This window comes from Salvia splendens, chromosome 5, assembly GCF_004379255.2.
Source record: "Salvia splendens isolate huo1 chromosome 5, SspV2, whole genome shotgun sequence".
In the NCBI taxonomy this organism is placed as follows: Eukaryota; Viridiplantae; Streptophyta; class Magnoliopsida; order Lamiales; family Lamiaceae; genus Salvia; species Salvia splendens.
In genome coordinates, this window is record NC_056036.1 from 13,369,002 (window position 1) to 13,391,209 (window position 22,208).

The 22,208-nt window shown below is 39.1% G+C and overlaps 3 protein-coding genes across 6 annotated transcripts; 2 read left to right on the forward strand and 1 right to left on the reverse strand.

Moving 5' to 3' along the window:
* The first annotated feature begins 808 nt into the window (after positions 1-808).
* Positions 809-3,001, forward strand: LOC121802114 (uncharacterized protein YwbO-like). Of its 2 annotated transcripts, none has more exons than XM_042201691.1 (8): positions 809-881; positions 1,576-1,717; positions 1,833-1,952; positions 2,035-2,078; positions 2,159-2,284; positions 2,387-2,471; positions 2,578-2,634; positions 2,723-3,001. In XM_042201691.1, exons 1-8 carry the CDS (start codon positions 835-837, stop codon positions 2,801-2,803), a joined length of 702 nt encoding a protein of 233 aa, XP_042057625.1. In that variant the 5' UTR covers positions 809-834; the 3' UTR covers positions 2,804-3,001. The 2 variants fall into 2 exon arrangements, with proteins under 2 accessions (XP_042057625.1, XP_042057626.1); XM_042201692.1 differs by having other exon boundaries at positions 814-881; positions 1,579-1,717.
* Positions 3,002-3,137: 136 nt separating this feature from the next.
* Positions 3,138-6,924, reverse strand: LOC121802116 (E3 ubiquitin-protein ligase At3g02290-like). Of its 3 annotated transcripts, XM_042201695.1 has the most exons (6): positions 6,754-6,924; positions 6,012-6,161; positions 5,827-5,917; positions 5,046-5,475; positions 4,547-4,656; positions 3,138-3,444 (listed from the first exon to the last, which is right to left on the reverse strand). In XM_042201695.1, the coding sequence occupies exons 2-6, from the start codon at positions 6,014-6,016 to the stop codon at positions 3,418-3,420; spliced, it is 663 nt and encodes a 220-aa protein (XP_042057629.1). In that variant the 5' UTR covers positions 6,017-6,161; positions 6,754-6,924; the 3' UTR covers positions 3,138-3,417. The 3 variants fall into 3 exon arrangements, with proteins under 3 accessions (XP_042057629.1, XP_042057627.1, XP_042057628.1); XM_042201693.1 differs by having other exon boundaries at positions 5,827-6,161; positions 6,754-6,923; XM_042201694.1 differs by lacking the exon at positions 6,754-6,924 and adding an exon at positions 6,625-6,735 and having other exon boundaries at positions 5,827-6,161.
* Positions 6,925-11,994: 5,070 nt separating this feature from the next.
* Positions 11,995-22,094, forward strand: LOC121802839 (AUGMIN subunit 5-like). The gene is made up of 10 exons (XM_042202537.1): positions 11,995-12,770; positions 13,005-13,541; positions 15,675-15,816; positions 16,115-16,291; positions 18,084-18,293; positions 18,806-18,991; positions 19,662-19,821; positions 20,246-20,441; positions 20,646-20,778; positions 21,623-22,094. The coding sequence occupies exons 1-10, from the start codon at positions 12,307-12,309 to the stop codon at positions 21,740-21,742; spliced, it is 2,325 nt and encodes a 774-aa protein (XP_042058471.1). The 5' UTR covers positions 11,995-12,306; the 3' UTR covers positions 21,743-22,094.
* The last annotated feature ends 114 nt before the right edge of the window (positions 22,095-22,208 follow it).

Below are 22,208 nucleotides of genomic sequence, written 5' to 3' on the forward strand. Positions count from 1 at the left end.
TATTAAAAAAATAGTAATACTCAAAATGTATTGAAATCATAAAATATATTTTCAATTTCGAAAATAAAAAAAGTTATTAGGTGGAGTAATAGTTTGGAAAATAAAATTTGGCCTAAACAATTTTAATAAATTGCGCAGAAGTCCCAAAATGCCATCAACTTATTTTTTAATAACTACTCCACAACATTAAATACAAATATTGATCTGTGTAGAATATGAAGCTAAACTTCGAGGCATTAACCCCTCTAGTCACCATATTTTAATCATAACAAATGTTATCATTCTAATTGAAACAAGTATATTATCGGCTTGACATTTCTAATTGAAATTTATAGTTCCATTTTAAAATTTAATTAATTATTGATAAGAAAAATAGTCTATATAATGGTTCTAATTATTTATTTATATCAATATTGAAAATTTGTTATAACACCAACCAAATTTAAAGTTAGATATACTATTGTGTTAGTACTTTTCCATATCATGCTAGATATACTATTGAGTCCATTAAAATTTTAGCTCATAATTCACGATCCACTCTCTTAATATGAAAGAAGTCTATAAGGATTATATCTTAAAATTAATTTGTATAGGAGGAATAGTTTATCAAGTTATATATCCTATGTTTGATTAGCCGATAGTATTTTATAATTGAATACTCCTTATTCTAGAAAGCAGGCCATTTTAATATATGCATAGTCAACATTCAAACTAATACATTTCGATTGGAAAATTACTTTTATTCGGTTGAATTTTAGATATTGCCCATTATATATTCATATTTGCGTGCACCACAGAGAAGAAACAAGAAGTAGTTGATTCAGTTAAGGTTGTATGCGTTTGTACTATTTCAACAATCTCCAAATTCCTCTGTTTTCCAGGTTACTGCAAACATGAATTATGTTTCTTTCTGCTTTTTGTTTCCTCCTTTCTTGAATAATTAATTACACAGTTATGCTCCAATATGTTTTACTCCACTTTTTGAAAGTCAAGCTTGATTCTTCGATGTGCTTTCAAAATAAAATCATACGAGAACTGTTCTTAAAATGATTGAAGTGATGTTTATCTATCTTATGTTAGCATATATCTAAATGTTAATTTTATGGTGGTGGAGGCTGTATAAATACACAATTAATTAATCAGGAACCTGGAAATCCATTTGAAAGTAAATTGTGAGATCATGTAATTGTGGAAGCTTCAGATAAAGTTGTGTAGCATAAGTTTCTTGCACACACTAGTAGATTACATGATAATTAATGGAGTAGCCTTTAGTTTAACATGCACTACACCCACACAATTTTCCATAGGCTAGAAAATTTTTGATTATCCCTCTCTCATCACAATGCACATCATATGAGTTCATACACATTAATTTGGCATATTGTAAAAGCACAAGGAATGTGACAGCATATGTAGACCTCTTTATGAATTGATAGACATTAGTTTGAAAAACAAGTTTGTCTAATTCATCAAATTCAAAATCAACTTATTTTCTGAGTTTGAGTTTGAGGTTGCTGTGAGAAAAGGTTTGGAATAAAATACCCTCAGCTCAGTGTTAGTGATGAACTTTATCAGTAGATCAACCAGGATGAGCAGCAGCGGGAAGAAACTCATTCAAATTGATATCACCTCCGACAGCGTGTGCCCATGGTGTTATGTGGGCAAGAAGAATCTCGACAAAGCTATTGCTTCCTCAAATCATAAATACTCTTTTGAGGTTTCACAAATGCTACTCACGCATCTATATTTTGAAGCTAAACTAATTTATGTTATAAAATGAAGCTACAGCGCGAGAAACATGGTTTGATTCGTATAGATTTCAACATTTACAGATGAAATGGCATCCTTTCTTGCTGGACCCTTCTGCGCCCAAGGAGGGCGTTGCTAAGAAGGAAATTTTTGAGAAGAAGTTCGGCCCTCGAGCTCAACAAATAACAGCTCGAATGAAAGAGGTTCCCTTTTTCTCCTTCAATTTCTTTCTTGGTATGATGCGATCATTTGCTTGTAAATAGAGTTTGTTTCTTCATTATGTAGGTTTTTGAGGGTGTTGGCATGGATTACGACGTGTCTGGACTTACGTAAGCTAATTTACAGAAGAATTGCATTTCCGATTTGTGATGTGCATTTTGTGAGTGTAGAATGATTGTTGGTATCACAGGGGAAGTAGTGTGGAGAGCCATAGGTTAATCTACTTTGCTGGAAAGCAAGGGCAAGATAAGCAGCATCAACTTGTTGAGGAGCTATTCCATGGTTACTTCACACAAGGGAGATACATAGGTGACAGGTCAGATTAACTTCTACCTCTCCCTCTAATTTCTCACTCATTTGGAATCAAGGAAGAAGCCATTAGACTAAACTAAAATGCATTGTGTGTTTTCAAATGAAGGGAGTTTCTTGTTGAAAGTGCTAAAAAGGTTGGAGTGGAAGGAGCAGAGGAGTTTCTTGCAAATCCGAACAACGGGATGAAGGAGGTAAAATTTCCATATTATTCTCTTGTTAGCTCATGCTTCAAAGCTTAAATTTGCTTTATTATTATTATTATTATTATTATTATTATTATTATTATTATTTGGTTAGGTTAATGAGGAACTCAAGAAGTTCTCATCCAATATTAATGGAGTCCCTCATTATGTGGTAAGTCCTGCTTCAGATATGCAACAACATAATAATGCTTTTTTTCCTTTTCTGGAAAATGTTGAATAGCATAAACATATTTTGACAGATAAATGGCAAGTACCAGTTAAGCGGAGGGCAGCCTCCAGAGGCCTTCCTAAGAGCATTTCAGTCTGCTGCTAGCAGTTAGCGCCTCGTTTACTGTTAGAGGCGCAGACGAGAGAAGTATACTGTGTCCACCATTGTTGTTGTTGTAATACTAGAAAAGACTGTCCTTGTCTAGGGTCAGTTGAATAAAGGAATGTGTCGCTTGCTTCTCTGTATCAAATTGTCATGGTCTATGTACAATGATGAAATCAAGGGGTTATATATGAATCAACATTAATCATGCTCATTTGCTTACTGGGATACAATCATAAAATCTTTGTAGCTAGTTTGCAATCAACTCGATGTTATTCTTGCTATTTTCTACTCTGCAACAATTTCCCATGAGCATACAGACATATGATATATAACATCAAAGATAATGCAAACAGCAAATATGTACTCCAATTGAAGAGGAATTTTCCTCCACGAAATGGAAATGGCAACTGTGCCAAATACAAGCACAAGTATCTGCAAGAAAAATGAAGGATGCACTGCTAACATTGTTGTGCTGAACACCATCAGCATTTAGAGACCCATCACACATTTCTCTTGACACCATCATATATACAATCACTTTACACTTTTTCCAGCTTCACATGTATTCTTCTGTCTTGTAGCTGGTAGCTTTCATCCACGACCACTGCTCCAGGGAAGACTTCAGGTCGTCTCATCGAATGCCATCACCTACCAATAGGAAACAAACAATGTCATATTCAGTTATCAAGTTTGGGTTTGGACAAACTCAAGGGAGTGCTGGGGTGGCAGATATGGTTAGTTCCCAAGAAACATCAATTTTCTTTTTTCAAGAAATTCATCGCTATTATTTTCATTATTTGTACAAACCAGACTCGAAGAGCAATATTACTGTCGTATGCAAAGAGCTACACAATCTGCATATTGACAATGTTTCTTAAATGGCATTTGCAGTTTCTTCACTCTTTGATTCGCCAAAACTCGATTAGAGCTTCGATCTTAACTAGTGGTCGGTGTTCAGCAGAAAAAAACTGAAAGCTTCCTATTTACAGTGAAATTCAAATCGTGTACACGTTGTATATCCAAGGGGGCATTTACTTTGAGTGATGGAGATTGGATTGGCAATTAAGTAATACTCCTACTACTATTTGCTGTTCACATGATCCAAAAAGCCCAATTTTGTAAAATCCATCAAAGCATACAACAGATTAACCTATAGTATTTTTATCTATTCAGGATACAACCAAAGCAAATGCCCACGATAAGCTTTGTTGGATTATGTTGATCTAACTATGGAGAAAGTAGGTTGAACTGACTAAAGCAGTTCACAATTCACAACCTATAAACAAGATAAAAAAACTCAAACTTCATAACACGACCACACCTCATCACACGACGCACTAATGGAATTTATGACAATCATCTAATCAGCCTTGGGTACAAAAGAATACTAATCAACCATACTGGAAATAGCATAAAAAAGAAATCTTACTAAATTTGGGAACACCAAAGAATAGTATGCTGCAGCTTCTAATCATGAGAAACTTACTGAAAACCTGAGCATTTAACAGGCATTCATAACACATTAAGCATGCAGGCCCTATACACATCAAAACCATATTCCTAGAGGCACAACCTTAGACTCCTTTCCGAAATAGGCAAGTACAATTAAATAAAGGCATAGCGATTGATCATTCCTATTAATGAAAATCATGTTCTGTGTACAGAAATACAACAGAAATGTTGGAAACAGCCAAGAAAATGAACAATGCTTACACCAAAGGGAAATATAATGGAAAAGATCAGGTATTACCTTGCCACAGACTGGGCAGTTATCACTTCTTTCCATCCATTCATATATACAACCAAGATGGAAATGGTGAGAACATTGTGTAAGTATCTTTGGATTTTCTTTGGTATACTCTGCAAGAAAATGATGGATTAGAATGTAGACATGTAATACCTTAAACCATTCAATCGATTAGTTTTGGGAGTACTCATGTACTCAGATCAGCAAGGAAAGAACCGCCTAGGAAATTCAAGCTAAAGACAACCACTTCATTTTTCATGGTCAATCAAGTCCAGGTATTCTTGTTTGGGAAAAAATTGCAGAAAATCAAATACTACTTAACACAGAGATTAAATATGTAATAATGATTTTATGAAAACATACTCAGTGCAATAGAAAGATGTAGCTGTGCTAAAACCCAGGAGAACTGAGTATTGACTTCAGTTTGAACACCTAATCAACTTTTAATACCTGAACAGCACAGCATCAATAGATTTAAAGTAATGGAAGGACACGATCTTACCTTCAAGGCATGTAGGGCAGACATCTTCATCTTCTGATGAAGTATAAATATGAGCAAATCCTGTTGCTGGTTTGGCAGTTGATGGCTTTAGGGACGATTTTGAACTATACTCTTTGGATGCTTCTTCACATGTAAATTCATTCCATTTGCTTTTGGTAGTCACAGACTCAGATTCCTCGTCAACTTCGTTTGATCTTAGCGGCTCAGTTTCCTCGTGTGCATGGCTTGACCCTTTCTCCTTTCGAGAGACAAGGCCATCACGCTGCAAGCGAAAATATCTTGGATCTGCATCATAAGGCAGAGGTCTTGGAGGAGGGCGAAACATATCGGGTAAAGAGTTATCAATCGATGCTGAGGAACTTAAAGAAGCTGTCCCCTGAGAGGACAAGGGTAAGGTTCGTTCTTCTCCTCTATGAAACAGTGATGCATACTGCAAATCCAATAATAGGTATTCAGCATTCAGATAGTGATGTATTAACCATCTACGAAGCAATCTATAACACACAAGCCATTCCTAGCTGCCAAAATTTATAAAATTCAATTTGGAAAAAACCAAACTTCCCTACCTCTTCTTTTATGGGATAAAAAGAATTATTGATTGTATTCATAAAGAAGTAACTTTGATACAAAAAAACAACAACAGTAAGAGTAGCAGTACCACAACTAGTCAATCGAATGGAGCATCATTGATTACCATAAGCAACTCTAATGAGATGCCAATGTTCCAAGAAAATCATTGGTAGTTTAAGAAAGCAAGCATCATGGAACTAGGAACTCATACCAGATACAAGAAATTCTGAACGAAGCAATGGGGGCATAAACAGTTTCTGTATATTGAGTTGTTCGGGTTAGCAAAATCATCCCAGTCATCCCTAATGCAGCAACAAGCAGCACCCATGACCTCAGTGTTAATCAAGCAACAAAATTTCCTTTCCAAACCGGATGCAGTCACATAATCATAAAGACCTCATATCATAGTTTTAATGAGAGAGGATCCCAAGCTCACAGAAGCTTAACTAACTCCGCGAACCAGCAGCCTCTCTCCACAGCACACAGAAACTCCCAAATGTCTCAGTTATACTTTCAGACTCAGAAAATCAAAATTTGGATTTTCCCCTGCAAGAATAGAAAAGATACTTAAACTACCAGAATTTAAATATAAACAGCATCAGTTTTCTTTATCATGTAAACAAACTGCCCCAAACACAAACACAAGAAGCAAGATGAGCTCAATTGTGAATAAGAATTTTTTTTCCGGATAACCAGTCTCTAGTTTATGTTTATGTAGGTAATATACCACTTAAAACAAAAAGGCAAAACTGAAACATCAAAAATTCAGAAAGTAAGTAATCCATCATTAACAAGAATCAAGATGAGCTCAATTGTGAAAAGGAATTGCTTATGTAATAATGTGACATTCAAAACACAATAGGCAAAATTGAAACATCACGATTTCATAAAGTAAGTGATCGGTCATGAACAGTCTTTAACTCTCTATTTTCTTCAAAATCAAGCAAGCAAAATCATCTATTTTTTAGAACGAAAAACACTTCAAGGACACAAATTCCTCCATTGATACCTTGAACCCAGAAAACCCATTACAGATTATACGTTCTGACCAAACCCAAGATTGAATTTTTCATCGGAAAGAAAAGGAAAGTTGTAACGCAAGTGTAAAAGAGCATCGAAGATATCAAAGGATATATACCAATCCGAACTAAGAAGGAGATGATTACTCTCTGGAGAGTGAGAGATGCCGAGAAATCCGAGGCGTGATGATGTCTCGAAAATTGTACAAATTTAATCTTTTATTTATTGCATCTATTCAATTTTCTTCTTTTTCAGATGTAAAAAAGAAAAAGAGATAAAATGGAACGAAGCGCATTTGAAGGCACAGTACTGTATAACAATATAATGTCATCTACTGCATTTATTTATTAGCATCAATAATAATTCATTAATGACATTGAATTTTGCTACTAGTATTGAACTAATTCATCCTTTTCTTTTCTAACGTAAAATAAGTGAAATTTAATTATGAGAGTGCAAAGACAGATTTTTATACTCTAATTCACTCGATTTATAGACCAATTTTTATCGTGCTTGTGCCAATCAAATTTAATTTTTTTAAAGCAATAAATTTTTAGCTATATCTTAGTAATTTTTATCATTCTATTATGATCGACCCATTAATTTTAGACTAATTTGATCGTCTCTGGATAGATGTGAGGTTATATTTGAGAACTTTATATAGCACTAGGCCATGTTTGATAAAAGCATTAGGAGGTCAAGACACTTTAGATATTTTGTCTTTCCAAACAGTATAAACCAAGGTCATGGTATGATGTAATAATGGACATAACTAAATAATAATTCATATTTTCATTTCATGCCATTATTTGGTGTTAAATACTTAAATTTAATAAATTGCAGTATTATTTAATAATGGAGATAACTAAATAATAATTCCTATTTTCATTTCATGCCATTATTTGGTGTTAAATTTAATAAATGAGGCTGCAAAGTGATATAGAAATGCCTAGGAAAAAAAGAGAGATTATAAATATAAGTAAGAGTCAAAAGAAAAAAAATAAGTATACTATTTGTAATTGACATTTCAGTTTTAAGTGGCAAATATGTAAAAAGAGGGTAAAAATTATGAATGTCCGGAAATAATGCAAAAATACTTCAAACGTGACTACCCTTATGGCCAAGTGCCACCAAAGATATTGAAGAAGACCATGGATATTAGATATAGTCAATTCTTTATCTATAAAACTTTTTTGTCATCTAAACCGCGAATAATTGTTTTCCTTACCTAGAAATTCCAAGGAAAATCTTTTTTTGGTTGCGATTGCAATTTCCAAATCCACAAACCAATCATAAATGAGACCAAACATTTTTGTAAAAAAAAGACTCCTGTATTTAGAGCATCCACAATGGCGCCTAGCGCACCGCCTAGCCGAGCGCCGGCGCTAGTCGGTCGCTAGGCGAACCATTGCAGGAGCCGAAAACCGCCGAACGGTTTTTCGGAAATGAATTTCGCCTAGCGCTAGGCGGTCAAAATCCGCTAGGCTATGCGCTGGGCGATCCGCTCGGCGCCATTGCAGCGCCCGGATCGCCCAGCGCATAGCCCAGCGGTTTTTTTGTTTTTTTTTTAAATTTTCGAAACACTATATATACGCGATTTGCACTTCATTTTCATTCGCACCACTTGTATTAACGAGTACTCTCTCTATCTTAATTTCTGTACAAGATCAACACAGAGAAATGAGTAACGCGGGTGGTAGTAGTGGGGGGGACGCTGAGGAGTACGAACGTCGAATGGCCGAAGCGTTTGAGGCATATACCAACCGCAGGATAGACCAATGGATGCAAAGAGCCTTGCAGCCGGCGGTACCTTGACCTCGGCCAGTTGTCCATCGCCGACAAGCGATTGATCGTGATCACGTAGCTGCACATCAGCGCCTATACGAAGACTACTTCGCAGAGGAGCCGCGGTTGAACGCCAACCTTTTCAGGCGACGTTTTAGGATGAGCAGAGCCCTATTTATGCGTATTGTTAACGCCTTGGAGCAGCGATATATGTATTTCCGCTTCAGGCACGATGCGGCTGGCAAACCCGGCCACACACCTATTCAAAAGTGCACTGCGGCAATCCGGCAGTTGGCCTACGGAGGCGCGGCAGACATGTGGGACGAGTACCTCCACATCGGTGAGACGACTTCCCTGGAATGTATGAAGTATTTCTGTGAGGGCGTGATTGAAATATTTAGTGATCAGTACCTTCGAAGCCCTACCCCCCAAGACTGTCAGGATCTGATGCAGATGCACGGGGAGAAGCATGGGTTCCCGGGAATGTTAGGCAGCATGGATTGTATGCATTGGGAGTGGAAGAACTGTCCCACTTCCTGGAAGGGGTTCTACACGACCGGTTATAAGGGAAAGAATCCCACGATGATCCTCGAGGCCGTAGCTGATTACCGGCTGTGGATTTGGCATGCGTATTTTGGGATAGCCGGGTCGAACAACGACCTCAACGTCCTCAACTCGTCGCCCCTTTTCAACGAGCAGTGCCAGGGCGTCGGGCCGGCCATCAGTTTTGTCGCCAACGGCAACCGGCATGATATGGGCTACTACTTGGCCGATGGGATATACCCTAGGTGGCCCGTGTTTGTGAAGACGATCCGATGCGCATCAGGTGAGATGAAGGCCTACTTTGCGGCACGGCAGGAGTCGGCGCGCAAGGACGTGGAACGCGCATTTGGTGTGCTCCAGTCTTGATGGGCGGCGGTTAGGGGTCCAACGCGTTTGTGGCATGTCGACTGCATTGCTGATATAATGTACGCTTGTATTATCATGCACAACATGATTGTCGAAGATGAAGGTGTACAACTGACGGATTAGGCCAACGACGATAATGAAGCCGGTCCAAGCCATGGCGTGGCCGTCCCCAACGCACGGAGTGGGGTACCTCACGATGAAGCCGACTTCCTCCAAGCACATGCCGACATGCGCCAAACGGAAGCTCATATTCGACTCCAAAAGGATTTAATTGAAGAGTTATGGGCGCGGAGGACTACTCGGAGTTAGTTTTTTTTATTTATGTAATTTTTTAAAATGTAATTTTTTTAAAATTTAAATAAAATTGTTGCATTTTCCCGTATCTGTGGCGTAAATTTAATTCCGTATTTTGTGTGATTGTTCATTATTTGTTTTATATAATTTTGAGTGATGTGGCTGGGCTACGGCTGGGCTATTTGCTTGTTTTGATGACGTGGCAGGAGGATTTTTAGTGCTGATGATGTGGCATGAGTAGTTTGTGGCTAGGCTATGGCTGGGCGAAAACCATTGTGGATGCTCTTATACACAACAAATTAAACTAGAGCTAGATTTGAAATAAATGGGAAAATTGATATGGAGCTCGATCCGACAACCCGTTATTAGGCCATCCACAACGCTGTTCCTATACCGTTCCTTAAACCACTATTTGAGGGCCCCACTGTACTTTTTTACTCCATTCCTTAACTAAAGAACGGAACCTGCAACCCTTCGTTCCTTAACCGTTCCTTAACCGTTCCTTAAATTACTATTCATTCAATTTCATTTTTTTAATTTCCAACCCAATTCAATTTAAATAAACACACTTTAATAAAAAACAAACACACTTTATTAAAAAACACACAACATTAAAAAAAAATCAACTTAAACTTAAAAAAAATAAAAAAAGCACACAATTAAAATCCTAAAAACATAAAAAACACAAAATAAAAAACACACAATTAAACGTGGGAAAATAAAAAAACTACTTCGCCGGCGAATCATCCTCCGGAGGCGGTCGAGGTTGAGGGGGAGTCGGAAGGCCAAGTTGTGCTGCCATATACACAATTCCGTTCCACCAGGCCGTGAATTGGGCGTACGAGAAGCGGGAAGTGTCCGCCATTGTGGCGGTCATGTACGCCACCGTAAGTGTGTCCGAGCCTCCCCGCGAGCCCGATCCCGAGGCCGACTGGCTTGATTCGCCTCGGCCCTTCCTCGCTCTAGCCGTCTTCGCCGCCTTCGTCCCTTGCGGCCGACGGCGCCCACGGCTGGATCCCCCGTATTCGTCGGGCGTTGGATCCCCAGTACCCCCAAACACCTGCGGTGTACCCTCGCTGGCCTCACCGGTGTCACCAGACGAGTAGTGGCCGCTCGCCGTGTGCTTCGTGCGCTTTGAGGTTGAGCCCGAGCTCGAGCGGACACCGCCGGCCCACCTTTCCTCGTCCTTGACGAGCTGCCAAATATCAACATATTTGAACTGTAGACCGGTGTCCTGGTAGAAGACGCGCAAAGCCGCCCTCAGAATGTCGGCGCCCGCAGCTCCGCTTTGGTAGTTCGCCGCTTCGGCCGAGTAGATGCCGCAAAATTTATTGACCTGTGCGTCGACTCGGCCAAAGTGAGCACGGAGCATTGTATATTTGCGCTTCCGGGCCCCTTTCGGCTTAGTCTGGTGGTAGACATTACGGACCTTTTCCCAGAAGCACTTGGCGGCTTGTTGGTTCCCGACGATGGGATCGTACGAGACGGTGAGCCAGGCGGTGTACACCGCCTTAGTTTCTTCGTTGTTGTACGGATGCCGGCCCAGATCCTCCTCCTCCTCGGGTGCCTCAGACGCAGCCCTAGAGCTTCCACCGCCTCGGCTTCCTCCCTGGGTGGGTTCTACGGGGATATCCTCCCGAATCTGGGACAAACCCTGAGAAAGCCGCGAGCCGGGTGGTCGAGCGTAGGCATCCACATCGAAAGTGGGTGGTTGGTACCCACCCGGCGTCGCCGACCCCTGGGTGCCCGGCGTCGACGACCCGGAACCACCTAGTGTGTTGTACATGGTCTCCCAATCGCCGAACGCGTTGAGATCCCACTCACCGGAGCCACCACCGCCGTAATTCCCGTCGCCGGACATTTTGTGAAGGAGATTGAAATAGAAAATTGGAGAGGAATTGATGTTGGTTTAGGAAGAGTAGATGTGTAGTTGTGTGTGAAATGTAATAAATTAGGTGTATTTATAGAATAAGAAAATAAAAATAAAAATAAAAAAAATTTAAAAAAAGTTAAAAAAACGGTAATATGACCGTTTAAAAAAAAAATTTTATAAAAATATATTTTTTTTAAAAAATTAATTATTGCGTCATCGCTGACGTGTCCCACTCGCGGGCCGGCGAGTGGGAAGCACGCACGAAGCGGGGAGCGCCACGTCGCCCGAGCGCGTGGCGGCACAAGCCGTGCCGCGTTCCGTGCCGTCGGCACGCGGAACGGAATGGGAACGGAATGGGAGCGGAACGGTGCGCCGCAACGCGTTCCGCGGCGAAACCGTTCCGGCGGAACGGCACGCGGAACGCCGGCGGCACGCGTTGCGGGTGCCCTTAGGTAATCGGGCGGGGCGGGGTTTTTTGATTTGAAAAGTGAGCTCATCTCTTTGTTTTCCTACACTTTAATCTAGAGTAACAATAAAGTTTTGAATTCCCAATTGATGTTTGATTCTGAACTACTCCACCACTATACATTTTCGAACCGGTCACAGTTTAATCGAAAATTTGTGTTTTAATTCATCTTCGCCGGCATTGTTAGATACGTCGTCGATTATTTAATCCAATCGAATTTCAAAGGATCCTTATAGTTCAAAGTTTGCTCACAGTTCGATTACGGCTGTGCACTGTTCAGTACTTCAATTGGATGAAGATCCACTGCGCTCCACTACCGAAACCCTAGGATACTAACGGAAACAATGCAATCGGCGGCGCAGCCGGAGGCTATCCTGGAATGGCTCCAGAAAGAGATGGGCTACAGGCCTCTCGGCCCCTACGCTTCTTCCGCCAAAGCGGCGGTTCCCACAGCGGATTCGCTCCGCAAGATTTGCCGGGGGAACATGATTCCGGTGTGGGATTTCTTGCTTAAAAGGGTGAAGTCGGAGAAGACGGTGGAGAATATTAGGAGGAATATTCTCGTCCACGGAGCGGATGACGGTGATAAGGGGCGGAGGCGGGAGAAATCGGGTGTTGGGAAAGGGGAGAGTGGGGGAGGCAGTAGCAGGGGGATGGCATTGCAGGAGAGAGAGTTGGCAGAGAAGGAAGTTGAGAGGTTGAGGCAGATTGTGAGGCGGCAGCGCAAGGAGCTCAAGGCCAGGATGATTGAGGTCTCGAGGGAGGAGGCTGAGCGCAGACGGATGCTCGACGAGAGATCGAATTACAGGTTTGTTCCTACTCCGATCCATTAATTGTTTGAGGTTTTAGGTATAAGTAAGGTTTGGCTCCAGAGTAGCTTTCCATAATATGCTTTGATATGATAATGCGTTCTCCATGTGAAGAAGAAGACTGAATTCTCCTTTAATTTAGTATAGTAGAATAAACAAGATCACTCATTTTGAAATGACAGTTCAAGCTTTGCAGAGCAATGCAAAATTAAAGTATGATTCTCTAATTGTAGGCACAAACAGGTGATGTTGGAGGCTTATGATCAACAAAGTGATGAAGCAGCAAAAATATTTGCTGAGTATCATAAACGTCTTAGGCGCTATGTAAGCCAAGCTAGAGATGCTCAGAGATCCAGTGCCCACTCTAATGAAACAGTGACCATCATCCCTGCAAATAGCGACCAGGAACTTTATTCGACTGCCAAAGGCGGAAAATCGGCAGATGATGTAATTCTTATAGAAACAGCAAGGGAAAAAAATATTCGCAAACTTTGTGAATCTCTTGCTACTCAGATGGCTGAAAAAATTCGTAGCTCATTTCCTGCATATGAAGGAAATGGAATCCATGTTAATCCTCAATCAGAAGCTGCAAAATTAGGAATTGATTTTGATCTTGATTTACCTACTGAAATTAAAGATATGCTTGCTGATTGTCTGAAAAGCCCTCCTCAGTTACTTCTTGCCATCACTTCATACACCCAATGGTTGAAAACTCAAATCACAAAGGAAATAGACAAAATTGATATAAGAGCAGATGCTGAAACATTAAGGTATTCTTATGAATATGCACCAATCATGTAGTATTTCTGTTTTTGGCACTATTTGCTCTATTTATATCAGAATGTTTGGTGGAGCTTCATCCCAATAATTTTATCATGCCTGCCGCATGTCACACACTGTTGCTTACAGTATAATTGGATTAAGAGTCAAGGCCAAAACTGGTCCTGAACATATGCCCATTTTATGATTTTGATCCTATACTTTATCTTTTGAATTTTTGCATCCTGAACATTTCAACTCGGATCACAATTGGTCCTACACTAACAATTTCGTCGATTTTTAAACGGTTTTGACCCGATTTTAACCGATTTTTAAACGGTTTTAACCCAATTGAGACTGTTAAAACCATCAAAATCAATCAAAATCGGGTTAAAACCGTTTAAAAATTGACGGAATTGTTAGTGTAGGACCAATTGTGATCCGAGTTGAAATGTTCAAGATGCAAAAATTCAAAAGATAAAGTATATGACCAAAATCATAAAATGAGCATATGTTCAGGACCAGTTTTGTCCTTTACTCATTAATTACATCTTTGTTCTTTAACTTATTTTATGAGTGCTCTGCTACTCTATGTACATCATCCCTTTCTTTCTGACCCGTTGGCATTTGTATTAGGGCACAAACCATTTTACTTTTATCTGGGATGTACATTTATACTCTTTTATAAACCAACATTTTCTCATGGGTCTCCCAACTTACTTGATGTATTCATTGATGGGTGTGAATTCTGTACCAGCTTTAGCTTGCTGATTGTTTCTAGCATCCACATACTAACAGTTGTGATAAAATTTTATTTTTTGGTTATTTCTGTGGTAATGATAAAAATAGTGGCTCTCTTTAGTTGTAAACACCTTGCAGTACCAAGATATGCACGCCCAATCTAAAGTCTTGTATGTTCAGTAACTCGTGTGTGTCATTTCATGGAATATTCTTTTTTATATCTCTTGACCCCTGGGGGATCACAATTATCTTTTTACTTCTCAAATGCCAAAACTACCTTTTTACCTAAATTTATATTTTGATAGTACCTTTGACTTATTTATTTATGACTAAAGGCCCATTTTGGTCCTTAACATATTGCGATTTATTGATTTTGGTCCAAAACATTATCTTTTGATTTATTCGGTCCATCACAAATAAAAATGGGTCACATTTGGTCCGAATTTGACGGAGCCGTTAAAAGTTAACGGTCACCTGCAATGATCAACGCCGCCTCACCGCCCTCGATCTCGCCCAGTCCAATCTCGTCGGCCAAATCTCCTTCTCCCCTCTTTCCTCCCTCGACATGCTCCTCTCCCTCAACCTCTCCGCCAACTCCTTCGTCGTCAATTCCAACTCTTCTCTCCTCCAAATTCCATATTCCGTCAAGGAGCTTGAGCTCTCCTTCTCCGGCGTCATCGGCCACTTACAGGAGAGCATGTTCGCCAATTGTCCTAGTCTTGAGTACGTCAATCTTGCCTTCAACAACATCACCGGATTTTTACCGGAGAATCTCTTCCTCCATATTGATAAGCTCAAATATCTCGATCTATCCTACAGCAACGTCTCCGGCACCATCTCCTGGTTGAAGATTGAAAAATGCAGCTCCCTTGCTCACCTCGATTGGTCGGGGAATCAGATTTCCGGATCGCTGCCGCCGTCCTTCTCCAATTGCACCAGCCTCGTGGAGCTGATTCTGCCGGAGAATTTCCTCTCCGGCGAAATCCCCTCTGCTTCGGCGCGCTGAAAAATTTGCAAACCCTAGACCTCTCTCACAACCACCTGACTGGCTGAATCCCTCCGGAGCTCGGCAATACGTGCGCCTCCCTCACCAACCTCAAGCTCTCCAAAAACAACATCACCGGATCACTTATTTGCGTTGACCGTTAACTTTTAACGGTTCTGTCAAATTCGGACCAAATGTGACCCGTTTTTATTTGTGAGAGACCGAATAATTCAAAAGATAATGTTTTGGACCAAAATCAATAAATTGCAATATGTTAAGGACCAAAATGGACCTTTAGTCTTTATTTATTGCATGCTATTCACGTTGTTCTTATGCACTGCCTTACATCACCTGTTCTTTCCTCTTCAAAATTTTCTTTTTGTGGTTCTTCCAAAATAAATGATTCTCTTATGCGAAGGTACAAGTACGAGAATGACACAATAGTTGAGGCTTCGTCTGCTGACATAGGCTCTCCACTACAGTATCATCTTTATAGTAACGGGAAGCTTGGGGGTGATGCTCCCTCAAGAGGGACAGAAAATCAACTCCTGGAGAGACAGGTATTTCAATGTAGTGCAGCTTTGTAGTACTTCTTTACCATTATTTCTCAAGTTTTCCTGATCAACATTAGTTTCTTCTAGTTTGTCATGGATTGTATTGTGCTGGTTTCTTCTCTAAGAAATCCAATGGCAAATATTTTGTTGGAGTTTCCGTTTTCTAAGTACTTATAGTTAGCTCTGCTGATGTCAAGTGCCTCAAATGTTTATTTTCATAATGTGTCTATTGAGGCTTACGCATCTCCACTATCACAAGTTCTCTTCTTTTATTTGATTATTATGTCGAACTACATTTGTACAGAAAGCACATGTACAACAATTTTTGGCCACTGAAGATGCACTCAACAAGGCTGCAGAAGCTAGAAACACAGGTCAATTACTTTTGAAACGTCTCCATGGAAGTGGTGATACAGTTTCCTCCAATTCTCTCGTCACTGCAGGCACGTCTCAAAATATGAGCAGCCTTAGGCAACTTGAGGTGATATTTTCTTTTATCAAATCTTATGTCCATTCTGTTATAGTGAGTTAAAATCAAACTGGTCCTAGATGGGTGTCAAACTGGGCCTAGTGCTGTGATAATGCTTAACGTAAATGGGCCTAACTAGAGCCTTGAAGTAGTAGTTTTGTGGTTTACATTTTTATTCTAATATGTAAGGTTATAGTTGTAATATTTTTAGTTAATGTGCTGACATCTCATAGTATACATTATATATGTGACCTTACATAATTTGATAGTCGATATGCATTTATTTTAGGGATATTGGTCCCTAAAACCACAAACTTTGGCCTAATTTTGGTATTTCCTACGAACTTTAAAATTGGTCTAAAATATCACAAACTTTACATTCCGTGTTATTTCACAATACGATCAAAATAAGATATTTTCGGAGAAAACTTATTCTACGTGGGAAATTGTGAAACGTTTGTGATATTTTAGACCACTTTTTAAATTTGTAACAAATAAGATGAAAAGCCACGTATAAAACCACGTTGATTTAGTTGTGCAAAGTAGGATAAAAAGCTATGTGCGTTAGTCAGATATGGTGATTGACCTGCCGTGTGAAATAACACACGAAATGTAAAGTTTGTGATATTTTGGACAAATTTAAAAGTTCGTGGGAAATGCCAAAATTAGGCCAAAGTTCGTAGTTTCTGAGACCAATATCCCTTTATTTTATGTTTCAGGTTGAAACAAAGTCGTTTAACCAATAGTGCTAGATGAGGTAAAGAAGAGCTATAGTGAGTTTTCTTGAAAAATAAAATAGTATCAACTGATATATCTTAAAGATTAATAAAAAACCAAAACAACGTTATGTTAAGAGAGGAAAAAAAGATAGCAAATAATGCATGGAATGCCCATAGCCTCCTAGGCACGATCGTTTGGTTCAATTGTGATATACTATGTATTTAGTCAGTTTTCGACTTCTCACCTAACTTCTTAAAAAAAGGTTTTCCAGTTTTTGTGGTTTGGTTCAGATAACCAAATCACTCCTTTTCTCAGCCATGCCTGTAGTATGCCATATTAAGTGATTTTTATCTGAAAATTGGCAGTCTCATTCACAATTGTTGTCGCATATATAATCTCGAGAAGCAATCTACATTTGTTGCGTCAAGGGCTTAGAAGTATATAATTGAGCATTATCATTTTTCCAATTCCATATTTAAAGGTGCTCAATATAGCGCATAAAAGGGAAATATGAAATGATCATTCATCTCGACTCTCTAGGAAAGCTGAGTGTATTGTGTGTACCATTTTGGATGTCACCTATATAACACACAACCTGGAGCTTATGTGAATAAGTGAATAGAAGGTCTAGGTTATATTTGGCCTTCAAAATATTGAAAGCAATATACTTGCAAGAGTTCTCATTAGAATGTTTGCTGTCACATATAAATATCCAATTTTCAACATTTTTGGTTTGCATTCTTTGGCTTCTAGAGTTGTTCATTATGATTTACTCCGCATGCATATATTTTTCAATTTTCTTACCGCTTGGTGTTAGAGTTTATATGTTTTCTTCTTACGCTTCTCTCTTATTTTGGATTCATCTATAGAAAGGGCAAGGGGTGGTTTGGTTGGTTCTGTTAGATTCTCCTTAATGAGTACGATTTATATGTTGTGTTTATTTAGTATACCGATCCTGTCTAACTTGTTCAAACAACATTTTTATGCCCCTGCTTGTACTGAAATTTCACCCGATAACCCTAAACTGTAAATACAATGGGTGGCAATGTCTTTCTTACTATGCTCTCTTCTTCATCTTTTATAGTTAGAGGTCTGGGCCAAGGAAAGGGAAGCTGCTGGATTCCGTGCTAGTTTGAATACATTGGTGTCTGAAGTACATCGTTTGGATAAATTATGTGCCGAGAGGAAGGAAGCTGAGAACTCTTTAAGGAAAAAGTGGAAGAAGATTGAAGAGTTTGATGCACGTCGTTCTGAGTTGGAATCGGTCTACAAAGCATTACTTAAGGCAAACATGGTAGGATAACCCTCTTACGCATGCAGACACGCTCATACACTCATATCATTCCCTATATTAGCTACCTGAATAATCTGTAGTAGGCTTTGTTAGGCATTATTATGTTATCTGAAGGGGCAGCTTTTTAATGATACAATTAGATTCTGCTGTTTGGCGTGATTAGAAATGTGTCTGCAAAAAACAAAAAATGCAGCACGCTTTATATACATGTGGTGAAATTTGAGTAAAAATCATGTATAGAGTTGATGTATATTTTATGTTATACTATATAGAATTAACTGATTATAAATATTTATTACAGAATTATCATAATGCGTAAATGTATGGAAAGTTATATCATTCATGAAAGTTTTGGGTGTTGGATGCTGACATTTACGGTTGTGTGGTGTCCATTGTGGATCTAAAAAGCATTTGTTGGGCTCCTAAGTAGTTCGGTTATTAAGAATCTTGGATATACATGGTTTTATGTAGCTCTATGGCAAAGCACTAATTATTTCTCCTTGTAAGTGAAGGATGCCGCTTCATTCTGGAGTCAACAGCCATTAGCTGCGAGGGAATATGCATCAAACACTGTAATTCCTGCATGCAATATTGTCATGGACTTATCAAACAGATCAAAAGACCTCATTGATAAGGAAGTTCAAGCCTTCTATCGAACACCTGACAATAGCCTTTACATGCTTCCATCAACACCTCAGGTTAGTTGCCAAAGTGCAACATTTATTGCTTGTGTTGGAGCATTTTAGGGTATCACTACATAACTGAATGGTGTAACTTGCTGCTTCTCTATCACTCAATTTTGCGTGCTTGTGTACCCATCATTACAGCAAACAACGATCTTGACTTTCAAGTTATACTGTGTTCTCTTTCTACTCTAGTTTGATCAGACATCAGGACTTAGGAGGACACAGTTTGGCAATTGAAGTTCTCTATCAATTGAAGTTCTGAAATTCCTCCTAATAAAATTCCACTTATGTCAACTCATGGTTCATATGGTGATTTTGTTTTCATAGTGATAAGCGACTAGGCGTTTGCAGTAGCGCCATACCTTTTTTCTAATTGTATGCCTGGTATCAATCAGTGGATGCCTTGCAACTTGCTTATGTGTTAATTTTGTCAGAGTCTTTGACTGTTGTGCTGGTGTGCGCTTTAAAATTTTAATGTTAAGAGCGGCAAAACATGTTCATACTGCTGGGATCCTCCTTTCTCGGTTGTTGCTAAATCAAACCTTGAAGTATGGAAAGGACCTCTAGAATTGGATAGGGAGCTTGTTTCTGAGATGGGACTCTAAACTTTCTACTAATTTCATGAGACTACATGGATCGGGTATATCATGGAGATCTTATGTGCATTCTTCTCTCCATTCAGGCACTCTTGGAATCAATGGGTGCAAATGCCTCTCCAGGACCCGAAGCAGTTGCTACCGCTGAGAGGAATGCAGCAGTGCTTACAGCTAGAGCTGGTAACAGAGATCCTTCTGCAGTTCCTTCCATATGTCGCGTTTCTGCTGCCCTACAGTATCCTGCTGGTGAGCTTTTTCATAGTGTTCAGTATTTCCAAATTTTCTGTTGTTTGCCGGAAATCACTTTCTGGTGGCTTTTCTTCCTGAACATGCTCTTTAATTAATTAATGCAACTTCTTTTGCGATATAACCTCTTTATGGAAACTCATGATGATTAATGTGACAAATTCTTTGAGAGAACTCACTTCAATCCCCTTTAATTAAATTTTCTGTTGTTTGCCGGAAATCACTTTCTGGTGGCTTTTCTTCCTGATCATGCTCTTTAATTAATTAATGCATCTTCTTTAGCGATATAACCTCTTTATGGAAACTCATGATGATTAATGTGACAAATTCTTTGAGAAAACTCACTTCAATCCCCTTTAATTAATATATGCAGCCACAGTTCTTGTGTCCAGGCCTGGATTTATTTGGACTGTAATTTGTGTAGGTTTTGATGGTCTTGATGCTGGTTTGGCATCAGTTCTGGAGTCCATGGAGTTTTGTTTAAAGCTCCGTGGTTCGGAGGCCTGCGTGTTGGAGGATTTGGCAAAAGCAATTGATTTGGTTCATGTACGGCGGAATCTTGTAGAAAGCGGTCATGCTTTGTTGAATCATGCTCATCGTGCCCAGCAACAGTATGATAGGTACATGGGTTCTATTTATACTTTTATTTTATATTTTGTTATCTTCGAAGTGTGAATTGCTGATTACTTCATAATTGCTAAAAGCTGGGATTCTATATCCCTATGAGAAGAATCAGTAGAAAATTATGATGCTCTGATTTGGTTCTCCTTGGTTGTAGATTGTACATGGTTTGAATTATTGATTTCATGAAACCTGTTTTGCAGGACAACAAATTACTGCTTGAATGTAGCAACTGATCAAGAGAAGACTGTTTCAGAAAAATGGTTACCTGAACTAACAAATGCAGTTTCAAATGCTCAAAAGTGTGTCGAGGACTGCACATATGTGAGAGGGTTGGTGAGTACTCTGCTGGTTTTCTGATACTCCCTCCGTCCCATAAAAATAAGGACACTTTCCTTTTTCATCCGTCCTATAAAAATATCCCATTTCCATTTATGGAAAGTTCTCCCAAACTCATTACCCATATACATCAATTTATTTACAACTTATACCACTAGGGCCCACCATTAAACACTAATAATAATGTGGATCCCACTATCTACTAACACTATATACATATATATATATATGTATATATTCCATGTTTGTAATTTTTGCTAGATAATAATCAGCATGCCCATCAGTCTGAAGTTTTTGCTTTTTCATGCTCTCCTGCAATAACTATCCAGATTAGCATGTCTAGTCTTGTAGTGGGCTTAGTTTATGAATAGTTTGTAATGTACCTGATAACCACAGAAGTCATATCAAAACAATAAAAAAGAATCATCTCTCTTTTGTGCTGTTAGCTCCTATTATAACCCTTCGTTCAAAGATCAAATGTGAGTATAGTATACTTCACTACCCATCTGACTGAAATCAGCAGAATTATGCTAGGGAAGAATTTCCACCTTTAGCATGTGAATATATGCTTGCTATTTTCCCCTTTAAGCTGTCTCATTTCATTTGAGTAACCAGATAAAAGGGTGACCCAATCCAATGTGACACAAGTTGTCAAGGGTTGGGACCAATGAACAAGTAGTATTTAATCATATGTTGGTACTACTAATCTGTAAAATATAAATTGATTACCCACCTCCCCAGGCTGGCCCAAATTAGACGACCACAGAAAAAAAATGTTTACTCGGTTTGTGACAGTTTGTTTGTTCATGACCTATTGATGTTGTTCATTGTTTTTCTTTAGCTTGACGAATGGTGGGAACAACCAGCATCTACTGTTGTCGATTGGGTTGCTGTAGACGGAGAAAATGTTGCTGCATGGCAGAATCATGTGAAGCAGCTTCTGGCGTTTTATGACAAGTGAATGTCTCTCAATAGATATTGTTCAGCTGCTGAAATGTTATCATCCTATAGTTTATCTTAGTTCCCCGGTTTCTTTCACTCTAAGATGGATATCTTAGCCATCAAGAACATTGGTTTAAGTCCTAGTCAAATCCAAGCCGAAAGTGGTATCTTGGTTCCTCTGTTAATGCTTTGATCAGCCATGAGATTTACATTGACAAATTTGTCTTAGTTCTTTGTATTTGTTTCTATAGTTTGGTTGATGGTATGTGGTGCGTTTATATTTCTGCTACGAATGAACAAATAATGTCATTATTGTACTGTAATTCGTAAAGATGTTGATCTAAATTCAAAATCGTTTCAGAATTAGTAAATTTATTTGGTGACAAATTCTTTATATATATCTTTAAAAAAGTTATGGAAGTGGTGGGGAATGCGGCCTAGCTGTCGTTCTGAGTCGAAGAAATGTCTACATTTATCAGTAAAGA